This window comes from Aquarana catesbeiana, linkage group LG13, assembly GCF_042186555.1.
Source record: "Aquarana catesbeiana isolate 2022-GZ linkage group LG13, ASM4218655v1, whole genome shotgun sequence".
Lineage (NCBI taxonomy): Eukaryota > Metazoa > Chordata > Amphibia > Anura > Ranidae > Aquarana > Aquarana catesbeiana.
In genome coordinates, this window is record NC_133336.1 from 105,136,644 (window position 1) to 105,162,955 (window position 26,312).

General features: G+C 39.9%; 1 protein-coding gene across 4 annotated transcripts in view; it reads left to right on the forward strand.

Annotated features, from left to right (window-relative positions):
- Positions 1–26,312, forward strand: part of MEIS2 (Meis homeobox 2) — a 214,330-nt gene that overhangs the window by 101,438 nt on the left and 86,580 nt on the right. For all 4 annotated transcript variants that reach the window (XM_073609148.1, XM_073609150.1, XM_073609146.1 and 1 more), the window contains exon 8: positions 3,092–3,237. In XM_073609148.1, coding sequence (XP_073465249.1) covers positions 3,092–3,237 — 146 coding nt within the window. The remainder of the gene's footprint in view (positions 1–3,091; positions 3,238–26,312) is intronic.

Genomic DNA, 26,312 nt, shown 5'->3' on the forward strand with positions numbered 1-26,312 from the left:
GTGCTCTCCTGGGATTTGTAGGACTAAACAAAAACAGCAAAGAGTACATTGCCAGTGTTGGTATATGCAATGCCAGCAAATGACATAGAACCAGACTGCTAGCAGGGTAGAGTGACATTTTGCCCCATTCGTCTAGGCATCTATTCTAGGTGTTCTGTTGCATAGTGAGTGTATTATCCCTTCCAGCCTTCACCTCCTTGTGTGGCTTGGTAATGTGATGCCAAAGCTGGCCACACACCAGTAGAATTTTGTTAAAAAATGTTTTTCAGAATGTTTATTCAATTTTCCAAAGCTTAGAGGGGTCAAGTTAATGTTCATTTTCAGCCATTGTGATTAAAAAATTCAAACGTGCAGGATGGAAATTTTTAACTTAAAAAGTCTAACTGTGAATTTGGTTCTCGTTCAGGAAAAATTGTACATATTTTAGGGCCAGTTCACACCTGAATCGCACAGGAACACAGACCACTATGCTACAGCGCTCTGAGCAATGTCTGATGTGATTTTCAGCTTATTCATTTGATTGCAAAGTAGTGCATGCACCACATTCAAAAAACGCAATGCACCGGGTAGCATGGAACTACAGTACCATGCAATCTGGTGCAGACAAACGTACTGCATTTGCAATCTGCTTTTGGGGTGTTGTTAGGATTATATTGACATCCACAGCAGATCGCACACTCAGTGCATTTTGACTGTTTAACATGTCTTGGAATCCATTTAGATAGCAAGACTGGACAAAATTTTAAGGGCTTTCACAAAAAATGAGTTGATGGCAAAAGTAGTGTTCTGATTTTTCAGAATTTATGTATGAACATTTACATGAAAATTCAACTGTTCATGGCCAGCTATAGGCTAGTAAGCCAACTGGAGTAACAGCAGGAGTACAAGACAATTCACCTGGGGTGCATGAAGGTCAGTTCAAGCTCTGAGTATATTAACATATAGCACCCTTCATAGGAGCTATCGTATGATAATCTGATCATCAGTACACAGCTTTCGAGAGCTGATCACGACAGTTCATCCGAAATTATCCGATGGGACAAACGCGGCAAATTTTCTTGCACGATACCAGATTGTATGATGTTCATCTAATCTGTACTGTATTCATCTGAAAAAAATTGGAAGACCAAGACCACGCATGGTAGGAAACAAAAGAATAGAAGCTTCTTTATTTTCAATATCAGACTAGCATGCAAAACAAACAAACACAAAAAAAAAAACCAGATGATCATTCATCTGATTAGCTCATTCTGTGTACGAGGCTTTAGTGTGATTGGGTCTTTTAAAGTAAAATTAGTGAGGTTGTGGTGCTTCTAAACACATCCTATCAGTCTGGGACTACAAGAACCTACACACTGTGTTACCTGCATCTGTTTATCCTTGGAGTGGTGTTGGTGTAAAATTACACCGCCTATACCCACAGTTTATAGGTTATGGTAATGAAACTTACAAGCTAGAAATACCATGTGGGGAATCCATTGCATAGTGACCGCATGGATCATAGGAGAATTTGCCCTCAATCTGTGATCCATGAACCAAGATGAATTTGGATTTATCCAGATTGGCCTAAATGTATCTTGTCAATAAGAGAGGACTCCTGTTAGGATTAAATGTATGTATGTAATATCAGGCTTTTTGCATTTGGCCTGCCTTTTTCTGATTGTATACTATAGCAATGCATGCAAAAAATATTGCAAATCCACTCATACTAACAGACAGCAAGTTTTGTATCAAAGAGTGCAAATTGGTAGGTATTCATTGGTGGTTAAGTATGCAGTAGGTTAAATGGTAGCTATGTTGTCTGAGACCCACATTAGCAAAATGTTGCTTTGGATAGGTTTAAAACCTGCTAGATGCTAAAAATGTGACTACTTTATATTTTACATCCTTATTACTCATGCTTTGTTCTCCTTTAATTCATATTTAATGTGTCCTCAGATAAACCATATTAATTGGTCAAATCCATACTTAAGGGATTGTTCAGTAACCACTGCTATTTACAGTATGTCCACTATTTGTTAATTTACAACACACATTTCGTTCTATGACTACTTAGGACATTTGTGAAACCCTGGCTAGATGGTACTGGACATGCTTTGCTCAGACCATGGAAGGACAACATACTGTAGTTTAGTTACTGCACAAATAGATCAGCCAATATCATCAATTTGTACAGTGAGCTGGTATGGAATGGTGTGATAATAAGCAGCAACCTAGATCCAGTATAGGCCTTGCAGCAGTTGAGAGGTTGCTGAGTTGCATTGCTCATAATGACTCTTTGCAGCAGCCTGTACTTTGAGTAGTTGTACAGACGGACCATAATGGTTCTTCGGTAGTGAGAAAGAGGTGACAGATAATAGACAGTTGATCGTAGTACTATCACATGGTAAAGATACTACTGATGATGGAGAGCCTACACCTTCACAGCATTTGGATTGGTACAGAGAATGCACAGGAACACTGGGCATTAATTAAGTGTTGTATTACTATAGAGAAGTAAGATGAACTTTATTCTAAGTTACAGAAGACCGATTGTTTTCTTCAGCTTAGAATTACTCATGAATGAGTGTTAAGGATATCACTGGTAAATCCTGTAGGCTAATTTGTTAATACCCAATCAGGTTCCAGTGGGTTAAAAAAAATATGATTTTTTTTTCATGAATCTGATTGGGTTATTTAAGCTGAACGATGACCAGTGGTGGGCATTTAGGCCCTGATAGTTACTGTTAAGCTGCCTAAAACTTAATTTGAGGGCTTACAATATGAATATCAGAAGGATTTCTTATCACATAAAAATATTTTCCAACTTATTTCGGGATCTCTGTGTAACCAGCTGTCTATTTAATTAGAAGAGGAAACAAACTTCTCAATGTCTCCATGTTGCCATAGTTGGGAAGAGGGCTACAATGGGTTCCAACACTTTGTCAATGTAAAGGAAAATGGGTATGTGCCTGCAATAAGACAGTTGTCTATGTATGGCCAGACTTAGGTAAAATCGACAACTTCAATCAAAACCAAATTTTGCAAAGTTTTTATAGGTTTGTTGATGACACTTGTCTGATGTTGAGTCTTTGTGTTTCTCTTCCTGCAGGGGACGTGTTAGATAACAGTGTGGCCTCTCCAGGCACGGGGGATGATGATGACCCAGACAAAGAGAAAAAAAGGCAAAAGAAAAGAGGCATATTCCCCAAAGTAGCAACAAATATAATGAGGGCGTGGCTCTTCCAGCATCTCACAGTAAGTTCCCATGTGCCATCGTTGCCCTTAATGTTATGTACATTTGTTCCCTGAGACTGAAGAGTTAAAAAAAGCCTATAAAAAATCCATACTGCTGTCATGCTTTGGGAATGCACAGTTCAATGCTGTAATGCCGAATGAATTTTTTATGAAGAGTCCATTTCCAGGGTGCACCAGGAACATTGTGAACCATGTGCATCTCCTGAACTCTGTCCAACATTCAAGTGTTAGGGATAACATGAGAAGGGATGGTGTTTTCTATACTCCAAAAATGTAGTAATGTCAGTAATGCTCACACACACACACACACACAGCTACTACACCAATCCCAGCACTGGCTGTATGTGCTGGAGCTGTAGTGTACCAGCTTTTACTGTGGGTGTTCATAGGATTCTAATAAGAGTCATGGTGAGTTTGACCAGACTCCACACACCTTTGGTTTGGCTCTACTTGCAGCATATAGCCTTCTCAATATCACAGATTTTCAAATACTTTGGAAACTTTTTTTAGTAAATATATGTTATTTTCAGGGTGCCATCATACTGGTCACCAGTGTTAAATTGGACTTTTATGAGCATTGTTAAAGTCTCTACACTCCAGTATATATATAATAGGTGGTACTACTTGTTTCTGTGTAAAAAGTGCTCCTAAACTTAGGTGCCATTGGTTTACAATCTAGACAGACTAATAAGATACCAGAATAGGCTTCTGACCAGATTTCATTAGCTTGTCATTGTCATTCATTACTAGTTTATTACTATAATTCCAGGGCTCCAATGTAGCTGAGTTGTCCAGTGTGGTATTGTGGAATTAAAATAGCCAGGATAAATGTTTGATATGGAGTGTAACATTTCCGCTGTCTTTCCACTTATTTTGTGGGTTATAGAGACACCATAATACAGGTAGCTGTACCCTTGCATCAAAATGTTATAGTTCATCAGCTGCTGAATGCATTGTTGTGTAGTGCAGGGCGTTGATGTACCTTTAATATGGGGAACATACTTACAGAGTGGAAACACATGGAAGACTTCATCAGTGTATTGTGGCTTCTTCATTGTCCAATCCCAGATTGGGGCCTGGATCAGGCTGTTGCTTAACTGCAGTGTAACCTGCAGAGAGGTCTAGGACCTGGTTGTGCTGTCTGGCATGGGTGCCTATATCACAAGGATAAACAGAATTACGAATCCTTTTGCAAGTAAAACAGGTTACATATATGCATTTAAATTGAAGATTAAAGTGACACTAAACAATATTTGTATTCTGCAAAAATAATGTTTTTCATTAAATCATGTCTTACTGTGTTTTTCTGCCTCCTTGTAACATCTTCTATTTGCTCTCCTTTTCCCCTCAGTTCCTTTTGTTTGGAATGAACGGCGCATGCTAGTTATGGTCCTGTTCACTGCTCTATGCACACTACAAATCCCATAGTCCAGAGTTTATAGCACCTAGTCAGTGGGGTTGATTTACTAAAAATGGAGAGTGCAAAATCTGGTGTAGTTCTACACAGAAACCAGTTAGCTTTCATGGGTTTTTTGTCAAAGCATAATTGAATAAGCTGAAGTTAGAAGTTGATTGGCTACCGTGCACAGCTGCACCAGATTTTACACTCTCCAGTTTTAGTAAATCAACCCCAATGTCTGAAGAAGCAAGAAAGGGTGACTATATTGGGCAGCACAGTGGCTAAGTGGTTAGCCCTTCTATCTAGCAGCACCAGGGTTGTTGGTTCAAATCCCAACCACAGCACTACTTGCCTGGAGTTTGCATGTTCTCCCTGTGCCTGCGCGGGTTTCTTCCTACACTCCAAAGACATGCTGCTAGGTTATTTGGCTCTTGTCTAAATTGTACCTACTATGTGAGTTAGGGACCTTGAGGGCAGGGACTCATTTGAATGACTGTGCTATATAAGTACCTGAAATAAATAAATTAAATATGTTCCTACATACAGTGGGACCCTGGAGAACAAATATATCCACCTTCTAATAGGGAGTTGGATCACAGCAGCAAAAATTAAGGAATTTGGAGACGTGGAGGAGGCAATAGAAGGGGCTATTCTGAGTTAAGAAACCAGTTAAGAATACATACTTGAATTGTTTTTTTTTTCTTTTTAAACTGGAGATTAGCTTGGTGAACAACTTTAAAAGAGAAGTATAGGAATATATATATATATATATATATATATATATATATATATATATATATATATTTAATCATACTTACCTAAGTGGATGCAGCATCAGTCCTATGCTGCATCTGTCCCCCGTCGGCTCTAACACTGAGGTTCTTACAGCTCCCTCCCTCACTAGATTGCTGGGCTGGGGGGGGGGGGGGGGGGGGGGTCGGCTGGCTCAGGCTCTCAGAGAGGCTGAGCTGGGTGCCGGTCCAGGCATGTGAGCAGATCCCGACTTCATTGTCCCGATCCTGCCCGAGCCTGGACCACCTCTGTGACATCAGCGGACATTGGGCTGTCTGCTGAAAACAGGTCACAGGTGTGCAGAACGAACTGCACTTCTGTGATCCATAGGAGAAGTGCAGCCAAATGAGCTTTGGCTGTACTTCTCCTTTAAGTGTATTTATAATCTGTGTATATATATATATATATATATATATATATACAGTATATTATAATCTGCACTTGTGAATCCTACCAGCTAAATGTGTTATCAGTTCATTATATATTATTCCAGTGCAACAGCTTTCATAACTCGACATCAGCATAATTATCTATAGAGCTGCAGAGACTCTCAGTACAAACTGTCACAGGTATTCATACTTCTGAGAGCCAGTAGTTCGTATATATGAAACCAATGTGCCCTCTAGGGAAGATGAACAGAGTGTGCTAAGCTCACAGTTGACAAATATAGCTCTACGGATCTTCATTTTCGGGTCTGAAGAGGGAAAGGTGAAATGAGTAGCCTGCTTCTTCCTTTCATACCAGTGTATGACCAGGACTTACTTTTGCCTCTGAGATCCTACTTTTCCAAAGGTCACTGGCCTCTGCCCACTTAGCTGAGCGGAAATTCCACTGAACAGTGAACCGCTGGACTTCTTACTTTAGAAAAGGCAAAATAATGAGTCCTAGGCAAATACTGACTAATTGAAAGGGCTGTAAACCCATTACATATTGGTCAGAGATAATCAAGGGTATTTAATGACTTCTATCTATTCAGGAGCAGTGAAGCCTCAGCAGCCAGCCCTGAACCCTGCCATGTGCTTATTATCCTCATCATTAGTAGAATTACTTCACAGCTGTTCTTGGCTACATCACTTCAGCTGGGGGCCGTACCATCCGTATAATGCTTTAACCCCTGACATACTATCAGTGCTTCTTATAAGACCCTTACAGAAGACTGCTGAGGAAAGTCCACTTCTGTAGGGACTCTTGCTTGCCCCTCCACTATGTGACAAATTGGTGCTAATTTACAGAAAAACAATGAAGACAAATGGAAGCCTTGCCTTTTGTAGGCAATCAGGTTCCAGATGTTATTGTTATAGCGCATATCACAAAATGAGAGCAGACTTGTGATGGCGGCACCTCTGCCATTCCTTAATTTCAGGCTGTAGAAGAGATATTTTGTTTATAAACACTCTTAGTACATCAACTGATATTTATGAATTGTGTCTAAGTGCATGAATAATGTCTGGTCTACAAAAAGGAGGATGCTTTGCTACAAGTGTGAAAAAGGCATGCTACATTTGTATAATTTTACTGGACATATGCTTTGCTTCAGGCTTTAGGCTTTAAATTCTATTTGTTTAGGAATAGTTTACCCATTTTTATCACAATAACTAATGATTATTCTTTGAATTTGAAAACAAAGGGACCTTATAAGAGTCAGATAGATTGAAGTGACAGTACTGGGCTGAGCTGGTCGGATTACCATTCTTAAAGCTGAACTCCAGGATAAGCAAATATTATCTAAATAGAAAATGCATGTACTGTATATTCTAACATGAGACTTTAGTGGAATTCTTCTATGTCTGTGCAGTAATCCAGTGTGAAATTTTGCCTCTGTGCAGGAGCTTCCTGTAAAAAAGACCAGTCACTACTGCTCTCTCTCTTTGTGCAGGATGACTGGTCTTGTCTCTGCCCCCTCCTCTGGTTTTTTGCATGCAGCCTGCTGTAGGTAGAGCTCCTGGGCCTCTCCCGTCCTGGTTTTATGCCCAGAGTTCAGCTTTAATAGGGAACTGTTGTGAGCTAATTTAATCAATATAAGTCCTGGAAATAATGTATGATTAATAGCTGGCATAAATAAGAGGATCTCTTTGGTGTTAAAATACTGTGTATCCCACAGGAAAGATAAACAAAGACAGTGATGTTCTCTAATGTATAGTTTGCAGACAGGAACATACCGCCATTTTTGGTTGTTTCATAGACACATCCTAAAAACCTTGAATGTGCAACTGCCATAACAATAGAGGACATGATCATCAGGCAGTGCTGTACTAAGGTATTTCAGAAGTCATATTGTACATTAGAATTTTATATTATACATATGTATTATTTCGGAAGCTGCATATTGGCCAGTATGGTCCACTAGACATCAGTCAAAAGTTAAAAGATATAAAACGATTTACTTATTTCAACTTTACTCCTAAAAATTTTTTAAAAATAAAATAAAAATAAAAACTACTGACACCGTCCACTGCCCTACTGACACCAATCTTTGCCCTACTGATACCGTCCATTGCTCTGCTGACATCGTCAGTATATATACACATGCACACCCATGCAGACATGTTTGAGCTTTGGGGTGCACACCCTAATGCAATAGGCTGTGCACACCTATGACTAAATCTATGCTATAGGCTAATGCCGCCCATATCCAGCCCTTGATGATCACATGTAGGAAGGAATTTTGGGGTAAACACAGTAATTGGACTAGTGAACTACAGTTTACTGAACTCATTATTGTCTGCTAATCCTGGAAATACTTAAACCCTTGTAGATTCAATTGGCCAATGCATTTATAAGTCATAGAGAGGCCCAAGAGAGGTTGTTTGCAGTGTTCTCCAATTAAATTACTTTAAGGGTCAGCCCACATAAAAGTGATATTTTAGCTGTTACAGCCTGGTGGACTGAGTCAGCTTCTGGATTCGCATGGCTTTTATATTCCAAAAGAGTGACCCTCCTGCCATAGTTCCAAGCTCTACTTTCTGTTTACTCTGGAGATTTGAATTTTCAACCGCCTTTAGCCCTGGTTCACACCAGTGAGATTTGTCATGTGCTTTGAGAGTTCAAAATTGCATGACAAGTTGAACCATATTGACTGCAATAGGACCGTTCAAAATGCTGCAACTCAAGTCGCTGCGACTTTGAAAAAGGTTCCTGCACTGCTTTTTTGCAATTTTAATGCAATTTGCAATGACTTCTCCTAAATGAAGTTGCAAGCTGCAGTAAAATCGAAGGTTCAAATCGCACAGATTTGCAGCTTTGAAATCGAGCTGAAGTAGCACGATTTCAAAGCCACATTGGTATGAACCAGGGCTTACATGCTCTGGCACCTCTTGTTGATCTTTCCATAAGAGAAAACAGCTAAAAATTTTCAACAGGGACAGAGATCCCATAATGACCACAGCAGGTTTGCAGACCCAGGAACTGAAGCACAGAGATCTCACCATCAGAGCCCCTGAGAGATTTTTAACGAAAAAAAAAATGCCAGGTGCCTACACAACGTTTTTCTGGATGAACTGACCCTTTTTAAAGAAAGCGTGTTTTATCAAGCTAATGCTTAGTTTCATAGCTAGGTTACCTTAAATACCATATTGATCATGTTATGAAACCTTTACAACTATGTATGTAAATGCTACTAACTGATCTTTGATATATCCTAATTTGTGTTTTAGAGGTACTGGTCCTTTAACTTTAGGAATGTGTTAAAACAGACATTTTGTTTTCTCCAGAATTGATGTGTTGTGCTAAGTCATTAGTCTTTTGTAGCTGGGCTCCAAATGTGTATAAACTGCAGAGGCCAGGATCTGCTGCCATAGACAGGTGCAGCTGGCCAGGCCTCGCAGCATTGTATTTGTGAGACAACAGTGAGTGAGGAGACACTCCAGTCTTGACAAGTGGATGATGCTCATTTTGTACTAGGTGAAAAGGCCTCCCTAGGAAGTGTGACGCAAATTATACTATACATTACTAGATAATATAGAAGGCATGTTTTTTTCCCTTTAGGTTATGCTTATGAACAATATGGGACCTTTACCAAATACCCTGACTGTTCTGTTCCCATGAATCAGGATTAGGCTATAGAACAGGAAAGGAAAGGTATTTTCGGTACACAATGTGCTGACCTACACTCCAAGTACTTGTTGTGCCCATGGAAAGGGAGGGAGCCAGGCTTTCTTCTCTAATTCCAATGAGCCTTCCATTCACTCAATTAGCCTCTCAAGCGTCCCCACTTTTTCCCCGTCAAGTGCTCTTCTATTTCCCCCACAGAACACATATTTAATCATGGACAGAAGCAGGAAGTCTCCAGTCACAAAGACACCACTTACTTAGGATTTAAGCTAAATGTTCCCTCATCAGGCAAAGCATTGTACATTGCTTTCTTAAGTGAGCCTACAAGAGCTGTTTATATCAGCTTCAGCCCCTTTTGGTGGGATCCTAACATCTTCTGCTTGTCCTTCTTAACTTCTCATTACAGGGAAAGTAATGCACATCTGTGACGAAATTGGTTATCTGGAGCTATCCCTTAAAGGATAAACCAAGTGATGTCAGATGTGTATAGATATCTGGTAAGGGGGTTCATAAGCTGCAATATAAAAGCAAGCAGTACCACCAAGTTGAGAACTGCTGTCAACAGGCCATTTAGTTGTGGTATTAGGAGTTTATAATAGACATTTTCTAAGATACTGGGAAATCTCTGAATAAAAAGCTCTACATTCAATTGACTATCTTTAAAAGAAAACTAACTTTTGTATGCACAAACCTAAAACAGAAATGAAAAATTAAAGCTCTGTATAGGAGATACTATACTACATGCATAAGATCAGGTCCTGTTAGGCAATCCATCAGATGAAAAAATAAAATTATGTTTTACTTGAGCTGCAGAGAGTCCTGTATTTCCTATTTATAGTCCCAAAATCAAAGCATATCCACCATAAGAAAATGAGTTGAAAAAACAAATGGTGGTTGCAAATTGGACATTGGAAATTCTGGATCTGCCCTTCTCACATACCAGCTCATGACATCATTAGGCTAAGTACAGCCTTGTAGTTTTATGGAAGGTACTGCAGGTTTTATTTTTCTCTGTGATGTGGCCTTCCTTGTGTTTGGTGCATCAGTAGAAACATAGAGATTTTTATTTGGCATCTACAACTGGCAGTAATTGTCGGCATTGATATTGTTTGCTCTTGTTTTTATGACTGTATGAATATTTGAGGCTGCAGCAATGAGAGGGCTGAGATCCATTCGTGAGTTGACATATTCTTATCTAGTACAACTGTCTGCACAGTCAGGCTGGCAAGTATAGCTGGCTTGTGCCATTCACACCTGATACTATAGAGCATTTTTCGCTGCAATTATATAGATAGTTTAAAGGGAAACCCCAGTCTAAAAAAAAGGCAGAATATTATATTATAAACACTAAATGCAACCTACAAATGTGTTTTACCTATTTTCCATGCAATGGGGAACAGCTTAGTAACTCTTAACTCCAGCCTTACCCCATTTAACTCTTCCAGAGTATGGAAGAGTTCAAATTTCTGTCAGTTCTCCCACAGTGAAGGAATGGATCACCCAAATGGGAGAGAGAGGGGGGAATACTTGAAAAATGTATTTACCAGCACAGAGGTTGTGCAGGGAAATTTGACAAACCCTGGTCCCCCTGGTTAGATGTTCTGGGTCTAACTCCAGTGGATCTTATCTTGGAGCGCATATTGTAAAAGCTGTGAGGTTGTTATATCCTCTATTAAGAGGTTTCTTAGGGGTGGCTTTGGAGCTGAAATTGCTTATTATAAATTGTTCATATTTAAATGTGTGATGACTATTGTTATATTAAGGGTGGTGAGCATTGTCTCAAATGCAATGATGGTGATACCTGCAGTCTTTCTACATCTGTTTTGCTCTGTATGTTTTATTTCTTATGCTCAATAAAGTCTTCTGTTTTTTAGATAAAAAAAATTCTGTCAGTTAACAATAATTCATGTTGCACTGACTAAAACACCAACAAAACTAAGTTGGGTGTGTGGCTTATGGCATAGGAGAAACCTTATTTCGAGGTAACTGACACTTTGAAAAAAGGACTTAAAGTACATACAAACCAGAAGTGTCAGATCAATGGTTAGAAGAGTCCATAATTGCTTTAATTGTTCATAAAATTATCATAAAACAGCATTATTCCAGTAAAATGGCTACAACAAACCTTGTTGCAACCAATTTACTGGTATCATTCTGCCCAACTGATTTCATTTTATACAGTAAGAATTATCTGGCATCTGCTTCCCAAAGCTTTTTAAAACATTTGCAAATATCATTGAGCCTTGCTGAAGGGGGGGGGGGAGTGTTTTCCCCTGAAACACGTTGGCTGTTGTGTGATCATTTTAAGAACAGTTAAAGGTTTTGGGCTCTTCTAACCATTGTTTTGGTGCTTGTTCTTTTTATACATGTCTTAAGTCACTTTATGGGTACCAACTGTGGGGGCCCTGCTCCTTGTGAGCAGCCTAACAAGAGCAAGTTTGCTCATCAAATGATTCATCCTTTCATGCTCCAGAATTAAATAGCTTTGAAGCCCCAGTGTCACTTCAATATATTTTTTTGGAAGTTGAGAAAGGGAATCTTCCATGTCCCCAAAGAAACTTCAGTAAAGCTTGGATTGCATATCTGAAGCTCTGCCTATCCTCCATTTTTTAGGTTTTTATTTTTGTTTGTGAGCCCGCTAGGGAGATTTTCCTTCACGTCCTGTCCCTTTGTTGCCTGTACAAAAAATGTCTGTTGATGTTGATACCAGTACAGGAAAGCATAGACAATAATAACAATGTGTTTTGTTTGCATCCCCATTGAAAAGCCTTCCTAGCACTTCCTTTCCTAACAGGAAGTGCAGAGAAATCTCACCAACAGAGACACAAATGGTAACAAATGGTATGAAAATTTGATGGAGGTTCCAATCCCTGTCCAAAAAAGAAATAAAAAGCTTTACCTATATTTCAGCTTTACGTACCTTAAACATACCTTACGTTGCCTTAATAAGGTTGACAATGCAGTTCATTCAGGATCAGAGTAGGAAAATTTTCCATTGTTTGGAGCAGAATTTTAACAAGCTGAGAAAGAGTCCGGGGCAACACATATAGTAGAGTACATAAAGTTCAAATCGGTGCACCTATATCTGGCAGCAGTGACAAAATCAAAAAGTATTGATTACATAGAAAGAGGCATAATGTTTTCTGAAGCTCATTTTAGATACATATGGTGCTTATTGAAGATTAGATTTGTGTGACAAGATCTCTGGCTGTGTTCTATTATTTTATGTATTTATTTATTGCCTTGTTTGTTTGTTTGGTACCATTGATTTTGCTTTTGTGCAGGCCAGCAACACAACCACAATTGCTGCTTCCCCCTGGGAGCTCACACTCTAATGTTCAGTACAAGAACAGCCATTATATGTCTGTGTAGAAGAGATTGGAAAGCCCCATCAGAGTGAGATTCAGCAATGAAAGGATGATTGTGAGGTGAACACAGCGGGTTTGAAGTGTAAAGCTCTACAGAAATCTCTGATAGTGGAACCTGTGAGATCTGACAGGTTTCCTCTAGCGATCTCTGGGACTTCCTACTTCAAAGACCAGCATGCGGCACAGCACTCCTCCTTTTCCCCTGTTCACATGTTTGAGGCACTTGCAGTTAATTATAGCATCCATCCCTCTGCTCTCCCCTCTCTCCATTCCTCCATCATTCTCTGCTCCCTTCCTTCACGTCTCTTGCCTCTGCTGGGAGACTGGCTCACCATTCCACCATTCCCCACTCTGTGCCATCTGTCATGTTTTTTTTTTCTCATTCTATATTTAAAGGAACAGTCCTTATTTACAAAGTACCAGAGTACTCTTTCTCTTCGTAAATTGAATTCTGCTTGTAACCTATCATATTAAAGTGTATGACTGTACGCTCCAGTGCGTCGGATGATAGGTCATTTGATAATAGGAATGGGTCGGTGACATCTGATTATGTTCATGCTCTAATCTGACCACTTCATTGAAAACTCACATAGTATAGGTATATTAATTACAGCGATGCATAGATTGAGAGGAGCAATGTACGGTGTCTTATAGATAACTGACAGACATATTTGGGAAAAAAAAGACAGTGTGATGACCATTGAAGATGTATCTATACCAATTATACCCCCCTTTCTTAATGTTTTAATTGGTTGCAATTGGTATTTTGTACATTGCTGTTTGCTTAATTTGGGGTTGGAGGTTTATAAAGAGTAGGGACTAGCATTACCTTTCTCTATCTTATGCTCACTGGAGCCAGGATCAGATTGAATGCTATTGGCAGCACATATACCTTCCTTTCTCTAGTTTTATAAATGAGACCCATAAAGCTTCTAAGACTGTAGGCCTAAGAAAACAAGTCTGGTGCTTTAACTGAACAGCAGCCAAACATTAGTTGTGAATATATTTAACATAGCAGTGCAGGCTGTGGCACAATATGCTGTGTAAAAACCAGCTGGACAGCCTAAAATATAGCCGGCCCCTGTGAACACGGACACCTTTATCACTGTAATTTATAAAAATAAAAACCCTGGCTCGTGTTCTTGATGGGCTCAGTAACCCCATACAAATATTAAACCTCCTAATTTCTGATTTAGTTACAATAAAGCATAAACACATTCTGAAGCGCTGCAGATTCGATAGTAATAGGCCTCTGCAGTCATATTTACAGATTTGTTAGAAGTGAGAAGCTGAGCATCTTTCACAGTTACCATTACTCTCTACATTCTCACAGTGATTGGCAGGCTTGCTCAGCTGTTCCACAGCTATCCGTGGCACATTTAAAGGTTTATTATCAGCTTAGAATATAATAGCATATCCCGATTCATTCCTTCCATTAGATATTTTATTTACATGTTTTTGCTTTTTTATTTTTTGCACGAGACTCTGAAATCTGCCAGTACTAATATCAGCTGCTGTGCTAAACGATGTCTGTGCAATTGGCTGTCTGTTCAGCATGTCTAAGAGTAGTGAAATCCAGGTTTTCATTCATTTTTAAAGTGACTAGGATGCTAGGATAAAGCAACACTGCCATCCCGTTCAGCACTGGCAGAGTCAGCACAAGACATACATGGCAGTTATTCTCTTGGCCAAAAAACAGCTCTGTGATGCTGTCCTTTAGTGGTAATAGAAGGTATTAGGAGGAGTAGAGGGTGCAACTTTTCACTGGCTCAGGAGGGCATGTGGCCCACACATTCCTTCTGTTACTACTTTGTTTACTAGCTCGGTGCTCATATTGCATTCTGCATAGACTAATACAGCAGAGATGGTTCTTTATCCTTTCTTTTGCCTCTGTTTCCTCTATCTGAACTCATTAAATAAATGGAATATATAACACCATATCCCTGGGAATATTACCAGGCCTGGGGCAGAGTGCCTCTGTTAAAGTCTGTATGATGTAAAAATGGTCCCTTTTCAAAATTTGCACCAATGTTTGGGGTCTTTGAGTGCTCATCCACTGGTGCTGGATGTAAAATCTATTCCAGTGTGTCTGGCTTCAGACAACTTCTTTCCTTGACCTGATGCTTTCCGGGAAGGTCCCTTGTCAATTAAATGAATAAGTCTGCAACTTAAGCTGTGACCAGATGCTGTAGTCTGTGTTTGATCCGACATGGTGCCACAACACAAGATAAATGCTTTGCCATGATCCTGTGTGTAATAAACTGTTGGGCTCAATAAACCATTTCTGACTCTTGGCAGGTGTGATAAGCACTTATCAAGGACACCATTCGGTATAGGATGGTATCCGGTACTTTGTCATGCTTCTGATAGGGAGATAGTTAGGGTGGAAAATTCAGTGTTTGCCAGTTCTCCAAATGATTGCCAAGAACCAATATGCTCACCAACAAATTTGTATGACTGGAAATTGGTTTACTTGCTGCAAAATTGAAGTTTATAGTGTTCTGCCATGCACTGGAGAGTGGGTGAAGTTTGAATCTTTGTACATCATTAGCTAAATCAGTATATCTCTGATCATTCTTAGCTTAGTAAGATTTCTGCTGCAGCCAACAATCATCGAACAATGAACACATTTGCACCATATTGATGGGTATCTATACTCTTTGTCCCTGATAAAATGACAGGTTAAAAATCCTCTAAAGAATGGGCCAAAAATTCCCATGTCGGTAAGTGACCTTTTTGTCAAGGGCACAGGGTAGTGTGGAGGAAACACAAAACAAAATGAAGCCCTTTGCTTGTGTTATGGCTGGTGGCAGACACTGCTGTAATTAATCATCCCTGTCCAAGCTCCTCTGTAACCTGAACCTTCCTCCCCTGTGTGTCTGCATGGCAGCAGTCTTCAAAGGACATCTAGCAGGCCTGTTCAGTTAGTGACAGGTAGGCCTGCCAGAAAATACTGGGTTGTCCTAAATTAACCGTGTCTTCGCCAAAAGGGATATTATTATAGATTGTATTTAAAATATATTTTTTTACATATTTACCCAACAAACTTTCCTTAACCTCTTTTACATTAAAGGGCAACCTATTTTAAGAATGAAGATCCCAATATACACTAGCATCCCACAGCACTGGAAGTGTTAACTTTAAAATCCTAGTTTCCCTAGAATGGCCTCTGCAGTACACTCCTGGAAGAAGAAAAAGAAGTTATGTCCTTAAACAACAGCATTTTAGCTATAGAAAATGTTACAGTTTGATTGTTAGAGCAGATTTTTATGTGGTTCACTTTCCCACAGACCCCAATAAACTCATGAGCTGACTGATTAGAAAGCAGTCAAAGTGAATAACAGCTTTGTGCTCATAGAAATAGGATAATGGACAGAAAATTATCATTCTTAAGATTATTTGTGACAAACATGCACACCTCAGCTGGGTATGTGTGTTGTAGTATTGAGCAGACAACTCTGGTGCCAACCTTTTTCTCAGAAGAACAGTAACAAAGAGTAAGGAAAACCCATCTTCAATCAATTTTTCTCTCTTAAACAGTCAGTCGTGAGGTGTTTGCAGAGGTCACATAACATGCAAACTTTTCCCAATCTGTTGGAGATTGAGTGACCACCATCCTATGTCTTTGGTCAGCTTTGTAGCAGAGCTAGATGAGCTGAGAAATGTAAAGAACTCAGTACATGCCTGTGGTGAGTATGCACAGTTGTAGAAGACTATTGGGCAAGAGTGTTTAGGTTAAAGTAGACCTATATTCCATTGGTAACGGTATTCATGGGATGGTTAAATAAAGACTAACAGGTCTGCTTTAAATGCTGATCATATGACCAACATCCAAGGCATGTGACTTTGGCTAAATGGCTTGATGAGAGTTAAAACTTTAAGTAAAAACCTTATTACTTTTGAAGTCTAGCTTTTTAAGGAATAGTAGATGGTATGCATGTCTGAAAGGATGCAGGGATACTCTTTTGTATCTTTCACACTTAGAGCAGCAGATGCTTTTCCTGATATCCAATCGCAATGGGGTGCATGGCTTTCTTCTCAGGTGCTTTGTTTCTAGCCCCCTGTGATCTCCTTTTATTAATAAGGGAAGACCTTTTCAGTTTGGTTATTCTGGTAAAATAGTTTTTCTTTCATTTCCCAAACCATGTATAATCCTTTATTAGTTGCTTGACTATACTTAATCTTAACCTAGCCATACAGACCTTAAAATTCAAGTTGTGGGTGGCCCAGTCAGCACCACCCAGCTTAACATAACTTCATTAAAAAAACGAAGGAGCTGGGTGGGAAATTGTTGGCCAAACAGTGACTGCATCCTATCAGATAAGTCACCTTTTGGATATTCATACAGCCATCGGTGCTGCGGCTGCTTCAATATAATTGCCAGAAGTGCAGATTCTTCCATCCACGCACTGTGGATAGAGGAATATAATGATTTTGTCTTGTACAGCCTCCATCTGTAGCAAGCTAATAAATCCAGCTGCATTTTTTCTTTGTGTGGCAAAACCATTGTTATCAGAACAGTAAAGCTAGCCCTACATTCAAAGATTCCCTTTAGATTCCTCAACCCAATCCTCAATCCATGAAAAATTTACTTTTATGGAGCCAGGTGGTGCCTTACTTTTAGCCGAAACTCAGGTGATGTATGGCCAGTTTAAGTGATGGAAAATCTAGCATAGTGGTTATTGCCTCTGCCTGGCAGCACTAGGACTGTCCGTTTGAATCCCAACCATGGCACTACCTGCCTAGGACAGTGCCTGCGCAGGTTTCCTCTGGGCACTCTGGTTTTCTCCTACACTCAAAAAGACATGCTGGTAAAGTGGCCCTAGTATGTATGTGTATGTATAAATGTGAGTTAGGGACCTTAGATTGTAAGCTCCTTGAGAGCAGGGACTGATGTGAATGTACAATATACTGTAAATGTAAAACGCTGTGTAATTTGTCAGTGCTATATAAGTACCTGTAATAAATAAATCTTTTTAATGGAGCCCAATATAGCATCAAAAACCAGCAAGACTTCTAATCCTTCCCCACGCTATCAAAAATAAAAAAAAACGTAATGGGTGAAGTTATACTTTAGGCCTAGGAGGAATAAACTAAGTATCTATAGTTAGCTTAAAAATTATATTCTAAAACTACATTATTATCCTACAAAAGTAATCCATTAATGTCTACTACCTAATGGCTTGTAATCTGTCTTTCATGAAATGTTTTCTTCTGTTTTTCTGCCTCTGTGTAACGTCCTCTGTGAACTCCGGAAACGCCCCCTTTTTTCGGAATGAACAGTGCATGTTATTTGCAGTCATGTGCACTGATTTATGTATGCTACATATTCCATAGTCCTTAGTCCATAGTCTATGTCAGGAGTGAATGAGAGAGGGTAGCTACGTTCCTACATACAGTGGGACCGTGGGGAATGGATGTAGCCACCCTCTAACAGGAAGTCAGATCACAGCAGCAAATAGTCAAGGAATTTGGTGATTTGGAGGGGATGAGCAATAGAAGGTACCTTTCTGTTTAGTGTCACTTTAAGTTGCTAGAAAGGTTCACGCCCCCCTATAAAGCCATAAAGCAATATCTCAGAGTATTATACACTATTAATAGTGACAGACAGACTGGAAGTTGAGAAGTGGAAGCAGAACATGAGTCAGGTTTTCATCTACAACTTCTAGTGTCCTAAGATAAATTCTACATTGGTCTGCAGTTGTCCCAGTTTAGGTATTCTACATGCATCATACTAGTTCAGGCTGACCTGACAACACCAGAGAAGGGGCTAACAAACTGTACCTTTTTTGCTGTGATTTCCAAGTATAGATATAGTGCTACAATTAGCACCCCCATTACATTGCTGTCTGACTGGATTTTCAGACCCTGCATTATCTCTGAAATGTACTCTACACTGCTTACTTTACAAATGTCATATCTTGCCTTTCAAAATGAGTGATGACAAATGTAAACTTTGCTCCTCACAGCATGCTGAATCAATGTAAAGAAGTAATAAACTTGAAGTGAAGCCTGCAATATTCTGTGGCCTTGGCCTGCTGATGAGTATCAGAGTCTGGCCATCTGACCATGAAAGTATCAGAAAATGGCCTATATGCATAGAACTAGCATAGCAACCACTACTCCATAATCATACTACCTGACCTCTCTACAGCCTTTGATACTGTTGACCACCCGTTCCTTCTCAATAAACTCCATTCCCTTGGCCTCCAAGATTCTGCTCTATCCTGGTACAACTCTGTCTCCTCCTCTACATTGCCCCTTTCTGTGGGGGTCCCCCAAGGCTCTGTTCTTGGACCCCTTCTCTTCTCTGTCTACACCTCCTCCCTTGGTCACTTGATAACCGCCCACGGCTTCCAATACCACTTATATGCCGATGACACCCAAATCTATCTGTCTACTCCTCACCTAACTCCTTCAGTCTCCTCTCGCATTACTAACTTACTAACTGACATATCAGCATGGTTGTTGCACCACTTCCTTAAACTAAATTCTCTAAAACTGAGCTATTAATATTCCCCCCGCCCGTGCACCCCTTCATGACTTTTCCATCAAAGTCAACAATGCAACCATCAGTCCCTCCCCTCACACCAGGGTACTAGGTGTAATCCTAGACTCTGACTTGTCATTTCAGCCACAAATCCAATCGTTGTCAAAAGTTTGTAGAAACTCACCTCCGTAACATCTCTAAAATTCGCCCCTTTTTAACAAAGGAAACCACCAAGCTCCTCATTCACTCCCTTGTTATCTCTCACCTTGACTATTGCAACTCCTTTCTCATTGGCCTGCCTCTCCATAGGCTATCCCCTCTTCAGTCTATCATGAATGCTGCTGCCAGACTTATCCACCTTACCAACCGCTCTGTGTCTGCCAACCCTCTCCTCCAATCCCTACACTGGCTCCCAATTACCCAGCGAAATAAATTCAAAATACTAACCACAACATACAAAGCCATTCACAACTCTGCCCTGAAATACATCACCAATCATGTCTCCAAATATCATCCAAACCATCCTCTCCGCTCTTCTCAAGACCTCCTACTCTCAAGCTCCCTCATCTCCTCCTCCCATGCTCATCTCCAAGATTTCTCCAGAGCCTCTCCCATCCTCTGGAACTTGCTACCTCAACCTGTTCAGCTATCCCCTACTCTTGCTACCTTCAGGCGATCCCCGAAAACTCATATATTCAGAGAAGTCTATCACGTCTCCAACTAATCTTTTACCACTGCCATCAGCTCATTCCCCACAGTTACAACCTTTTGTACCACCTGCCCCACCCTATTAGATTGTAAGCTCTTCTGAGCAGGGCCCTCTTAATCCTCTTGTATTTTATCATAACTGTATTGTCTCCCTTTTTATATTGTAAAGCGCTGCATAAACTGTTAGCGCTATATAAATCCTGTATAATAACAATAATAATAATAATAATAGCAACCAGTGTGATTCTACCTTTTTCTAATAAAAAAAAAAATTAGAAACCTGAAGGAGCAGCTGCATGGTCTCCATGGGGGACACCTCCATTTATCCTCACTTTCTATAGCATGCCCGGCTGTTGATAAAAGGAAGCAGGCACACATCCTATTTTATAGGCTATACTGAGGCATCTACATATGGATGGATATAGAGTTTGAGAGGACTTTGAAGGTTGCTCTCAGAATATCTGACAAATAAAAATAAAAATCCCAGCTATTTGTACAGGCTGTTGACACTGTACGGGATGCGTATGTGTGCACATTGCTTTCATTCGTTCTGTCAGAATCACAGCTGTTTATATTGATGGGAAGTCTTTACTGTTAAACCACAGTTTCTTAAACAAACGCCTCTCACAGCACTTAAACGCCACTGTTTGTTCACTGTGGTTTGGAAGCTGTCGGTTCACACTTGTGGATTCAGATAAAGACAGAATAAGCTGCACTTCACCTCATAAAGCAAGTATTTCAGCACCACACCTGAAGGATTAGCTTTTTTTTTTTTTTGGGTAACGCAGATTTGCACTCAATGAGAGGCAAAACATGTTCAGTGGCTGATGACTGGGTTACACAGCAAGTCATTACACACAGAGAGGATCAAGAGACCTGTATCTCCCCACAATGTAATGACTGACTGACAGAAATCCATACAGTGTTAGAATGGTTAACAGAAAAATGATGGAACTCGCCCAACCATGTAACCCTGTGTTTATGTTAAGGTGTGTTTAAGCGCTTCATAGGTGCTGGTATAAACACCTCTGAGAAGAATGCTGTGAAGCTGCTCTGGTTTTGTTTCCTTTATCTTTCCAACTTTAGTGTTGACATGGGGATTCAAGTACGGCAATGATCACATCTAAAATAATACACCGGCTATTTCTAGATTCCCCATACTCCTTTCATACTAACAATTTATCTCCTAATTATGATTATTTATTAACAATTAGAAAGTTGGGGATTAATAAAAGGGTTGTGGGTTTGAATTGATTGGCTCTTATTTGGGGTTTGGACAGATGGGTTTAAAGTAAACCTGTGCTGATAGAACTATGGAAACTACCATTACTGGCCTCTTACTGAAAGGGGAGTTTGTTGCCTGGCTGTCTGTGGGTTCAGTATTTTGTGATAAATGAAAGTCCACGTAAAGTCAGAACTCCTGATCTGCATGCCTGTTCTGGGTTAGTGAGAGTGAGAATACTGAACCCAATCCATTACCAAGACAACCAAGCAACTTTTATTTTCAGACAGTAAAATCAGCAACGACGGCCTCCACATTTCACTCATTATAAGCTTCCTTTATTGCAAATCTCCACAAGTCAAATTATGAATACCCTATGCCAAAATCACTGCTGTTTAATGTACAAATCTTAAGCTGCTCATATACGGGTCAGTCTTTTTCAATAAGCCAGATGGCTGAATGAAAAAAACTGACCCAATTGCCCCATCCACAGATTTAGTGTGGATGCAGGAATCCTCCCTGCTGTGTCATTGTATTCTGACCGCAGGGAGACTCCCTGGCCTCCCCGCTGTCAGAATACATTGATCAGCAACGCAGCCTATCAGCACTGATCAAGCTGAAATTTTCAAGCAATCCCATTCATGAGAAGTCAATCAACAAAACAACTTCTCATAAACAAGAACAGACATACAAGGATCAAAATTTGGCTGGTTCATGCTGAACTGGCCAAAATTTGATCCATGTTTGGACAGCTTTAGTTTCATTCACCCCGATACCACACACAGAACTCTTCTTCCAGTGCTGTGACTAAGAGTTCCAGCTCCCATACAGTTAAGGCATGCAGTTGTATTCCTGCTGTCTCCTATTCCCTTGTCCATTCGCAAGAAGCCTTGTGTTCTTATCACAGAATGCAAGGCAATCTTTGAATGGACAAGGGGGATTCTGTCGTTTACCCACTCCTCTTCTCCACTTCCCCTCATTTATTGGCAGAAGACCTTGCATTTTGTAAAAAGAATACAATAAAAGGATAAGAGGGAAGGAGGGATGGGCATGATACTGCATCCCTTCACTGTATGAGAAGTAAACAGCAGCAATCTGGGCATAGGGTAGTCATCATTACAGGTAACCTATCTGACTGGTGGCTATTCTAAAAAAGATATAATAAATTCCTACACTTTTGCTTTTAGATGCCTTTTTTTGTGAATAACATGCTGGATACATTTAATGTCACTGCAGATAGAGAACGACTTTGGTTTACAATAAGACCCTTTTCAGCACTTTAATGCTAAAAATAGTGCCTGTAAAGCTCTTGAAAAAAGCCTCATCTGCAATCCCAGTGTGAAAGCCCGAATGCTTTCACACTGGGGGCGCTGCGGTGGCAGGACATCAAAAAAAATCCTGCAAGCAGCTTCTTTGAGGCACTTTAGGAGCGGTGTATACACCGCTCCTAAAGCACCCCTGTCCATTGAAATCAATGGGCAGTGCTGCCGAAGCGTCTCGGCAGTGGCGCTTTGCGGGTGCTTTTAACCCTTTATTGTTAGTGGCCAAAAAGAGCCGCAAAAAACAACGGTAAACCCCCGATGCCCCCGCGCTGGCAGTGTGAAAGGGCTCATAAAGATCAAGTGCAGTGAATTGGATGATGTACTGTTTAGATACAAGTTTCATAAAAATATATTTGTTTTCATTTTTTATAGATATGCAGATAAGTACACAATCTCTATTTTTTGTAAATGTCTTTCAACAAAATTCATTTAACTCATTGAAGCCACTCTCCACACTACAAAAAATGCTGAAATATATATAGTATATATATACAAAGAGAGAGAGAGAGTGATACCATACTGTTTATATACAGTATATTGATGAAATACAAGTATGTTTACTCTTTTACTGCCAAATAATGTAATGTAATTCTGGTCCCCCAGTCCAGTGATTCATGCACCTCTGACACTTCATAGGCAGGAAAATGACTTATATTTCCTGGTGTCATTTGGACACAGATGGTGATGCAGATTCATTTTTGAACAGGCTGGAGGAAAAGAGGACAAAGAAGCTGCAAAGTTCAGCAAGGAATTAAGTATGACTCCTGCCTAGTTCAGCTATAAGCTTTAAAGTAAATACTTCTGGAGAAAATTTTGTGCCTGACAGATAATCAGGTAATGTAGGTGAGGGAAATTCAGCACCATGACAAACCCCCCTCCCTTGATGAATATCTCACATATGTTTACAGAAAACCCAAAATATGACAACAATTTCAGAAATGCAGTTACTCAGATTACTTGTGTTGGAAGAATGGAGCTCCCAGCATCACAGTTCCATAATGCTGTGCTCTTCAACAAGGACGATCTATATAGCTGGAGCATGACATGGCACACACTTATTCTTATCTGTACACACACATAGTGGACTGCATATCATAGGATCTTACAGTAGGGGTTCAACATACCAAGACTGCGATATGAATTAAAAAAGGGCCATAGTACTTCACTGTCTCCTACTTTCATATGTTGCAGTGGGGTTGATTTACTAAAACCGGAGAGTACAAAATCTGGTGCAGCTGTGTATGGTAGCCAATCAGCTTCTAACTTCGTCTTGTTCAATTAAGCTTTGACAAAAGAACCTGGAAGCTGATCAGCTGCACCAGATTTTGCACTCTCCAGTTTTAGTAAATCAACCCTACTTCTCCTATGTGAAACATTTTAAGGGGCTTTTATGAAAATAAGATTGGACTAAAGGAAATATATGAGAGTGGTCACCTAAAGGAATCAGTCATTTTTTTTAATTACATTTTTTGGTACACAGTTGTGTGCCAAACGTCAAGACACAGTGGGGTTGATTTACTAAAACTGGAGAGTGCAAAATCTGGTGCAGCTCTCAGCTTGTCTTGTGTCTTAAATGCTATTTTGAATTATTACAGGGCTGAAGGTAGAATGGATGTGGAACCTTATAGCTAAGTTCTTGCTTGTCTGTTGGGCTATATTATGAGGGAGATTTACTAAAACTGGTACAAACTGGTACAAACAGAACCTGGTGCAGCTGTTCATAATAACCAAACAGCTTCTAGCTTTAGCTTTTTCAATTATGCTTTGAAAATAACACCTGGAAGCTGATTGGTTACTATGCACAGTTGCACCGGTTTTAGTGAAAACCCCCTCTGGTTTTTTCTTGCATGATTCATCAAGGTCATACATATCTGCACATAACAGAGCTCTAATGGGGACACACAAATAAATTTGATGATTTTCACAGCCGATTTCAAAGGATTCTTTTGTCAGTTACAAAAGAGGCCAATAGGTGTTATAAATTTTGAGATAAAGTAATATCTCCCCAGCAATTGGCGGCAATCAATGCAATAGGATGTTTGCAGCCAGTTTCCTCCCAGATCATCATACACCTAGTCAAATCATACCTACATTAAAAGGCCTTGTGTATACAGACTGATAAGCCATGTTTGGGCTCCAAATAGGAATATGTTAAGGGTGAAGCCGCTGAGACAATTGCCTGAGAAAGCAAGGTAGGGATGGGCCCTTATCTGCTTCTTATTTCTTTGACTTCTTTCTGTAGTGTGTAATATTCTATATTGGTCATGGGGCTCACATTTTCTCACATTTCAAATGTAGATCTGGACTATTTGGTTTACAAAACAGCCAGTCACACCTAACAACAAGACTACATAAAATTAAAACACCTGGCGACCAAACGGTATGCTTCCAAGAGATGGTATGTGCTATGTGTCATCCTTTTGCCCACTGCCCTTTGCAATACCACAGATGCAAAGTTGTTAACAGGAATCTCAACTTATTAAGAGGTTCCTGCTGAGCATGTGTGATCAAATCATCTTGCCAGTGAAGAAGCCTGCTCTTATGAAGTGTTCTTCATGGAGGCAACCATATTGAACATACAACAGAACACTAAGGACTAAGAACACAATTGAACTCCAATGCATTATTCAAATATGTGTTACAGACATGCTGTATTATCTATGCAAGTATTCCTCTCACAAGAGTAATATGTATCTTAAACACTGTAAAGCTAAATTGAATAACAATTTCTTGTAGGCCTTTGTATTTAATTTTCAAGAAATGTTAGGTTTTGGCGTTTATCAGGCTGCCAAGTACGGGCCAGGCCAAGATGTTTTTTAATGATGTTGTTACCTCCATCTCTGGGCCATTGCAGATGAAGCCTTTCAACTGTATTGCACTAAAGTGACTGTCAATGCTCTTTTTATTGGATATGCTTCATATGATATGATGAGATTATGGGCACCCATTGAGGTTGTTAGGAAAAATTTAACATGCTGCTGATGTGCAATGAAGGAATGTTAATTGTGTAGATGCCAAAAGAAGAGATCATTGACTTGAGCTATCTTCAGGAGTCAGCCCTGGCTAGATATATGTGTGAGGCATTATTCACGCCAGGGATTAGGTGAACTTTTAAAAATGATTACATCAGATCAAATCAGTGCTAGCAGATTTATGGTGCTTCTCATGAGCAATTTACCTCTCAGAGCAAAAAGTTCACTTTCTGAAATGGCAAAGGGTGAGTGAGTCCAAAAACTAATGTTGTCCCAATTAATCAGGCTATGGAGAGTATCTCCTGGGGGTTCCTGTAAGATCCAGAGACCTTTCCACTGCTAATGTTAAAGGAGCATTACTCTCTTTCTTGCAGTAGGTGTAAAGCTTGTGCTGCAGCAATCATAATCAGTAAAGGTAGTTGTATGTCACTTACTAGGCATTATGTAACATTGTCACTCTAATATACAGTATTTCTATATATGACCTACATTATACAAATATAGACAGTTTGTGTTTGCCTTGTGTTTGCCATAGCTACCGTTAAAGTTGTGTCTTTTTTGGCTTTTGTGGTTTCCTTTACAATTATATTATATCTCAGCCATACCTCCCAATATGTACTAGAAAATCGGGACGAGCCTTGACCCTTTGTCGTGACCACGCTCCTCCCAAGTCTGATCACATTTCTCCAGCACTGGTATAGTTAGGAGCTATGTCTGCTACCATGTCCTTATCTTGGCTCAATCATGCTATC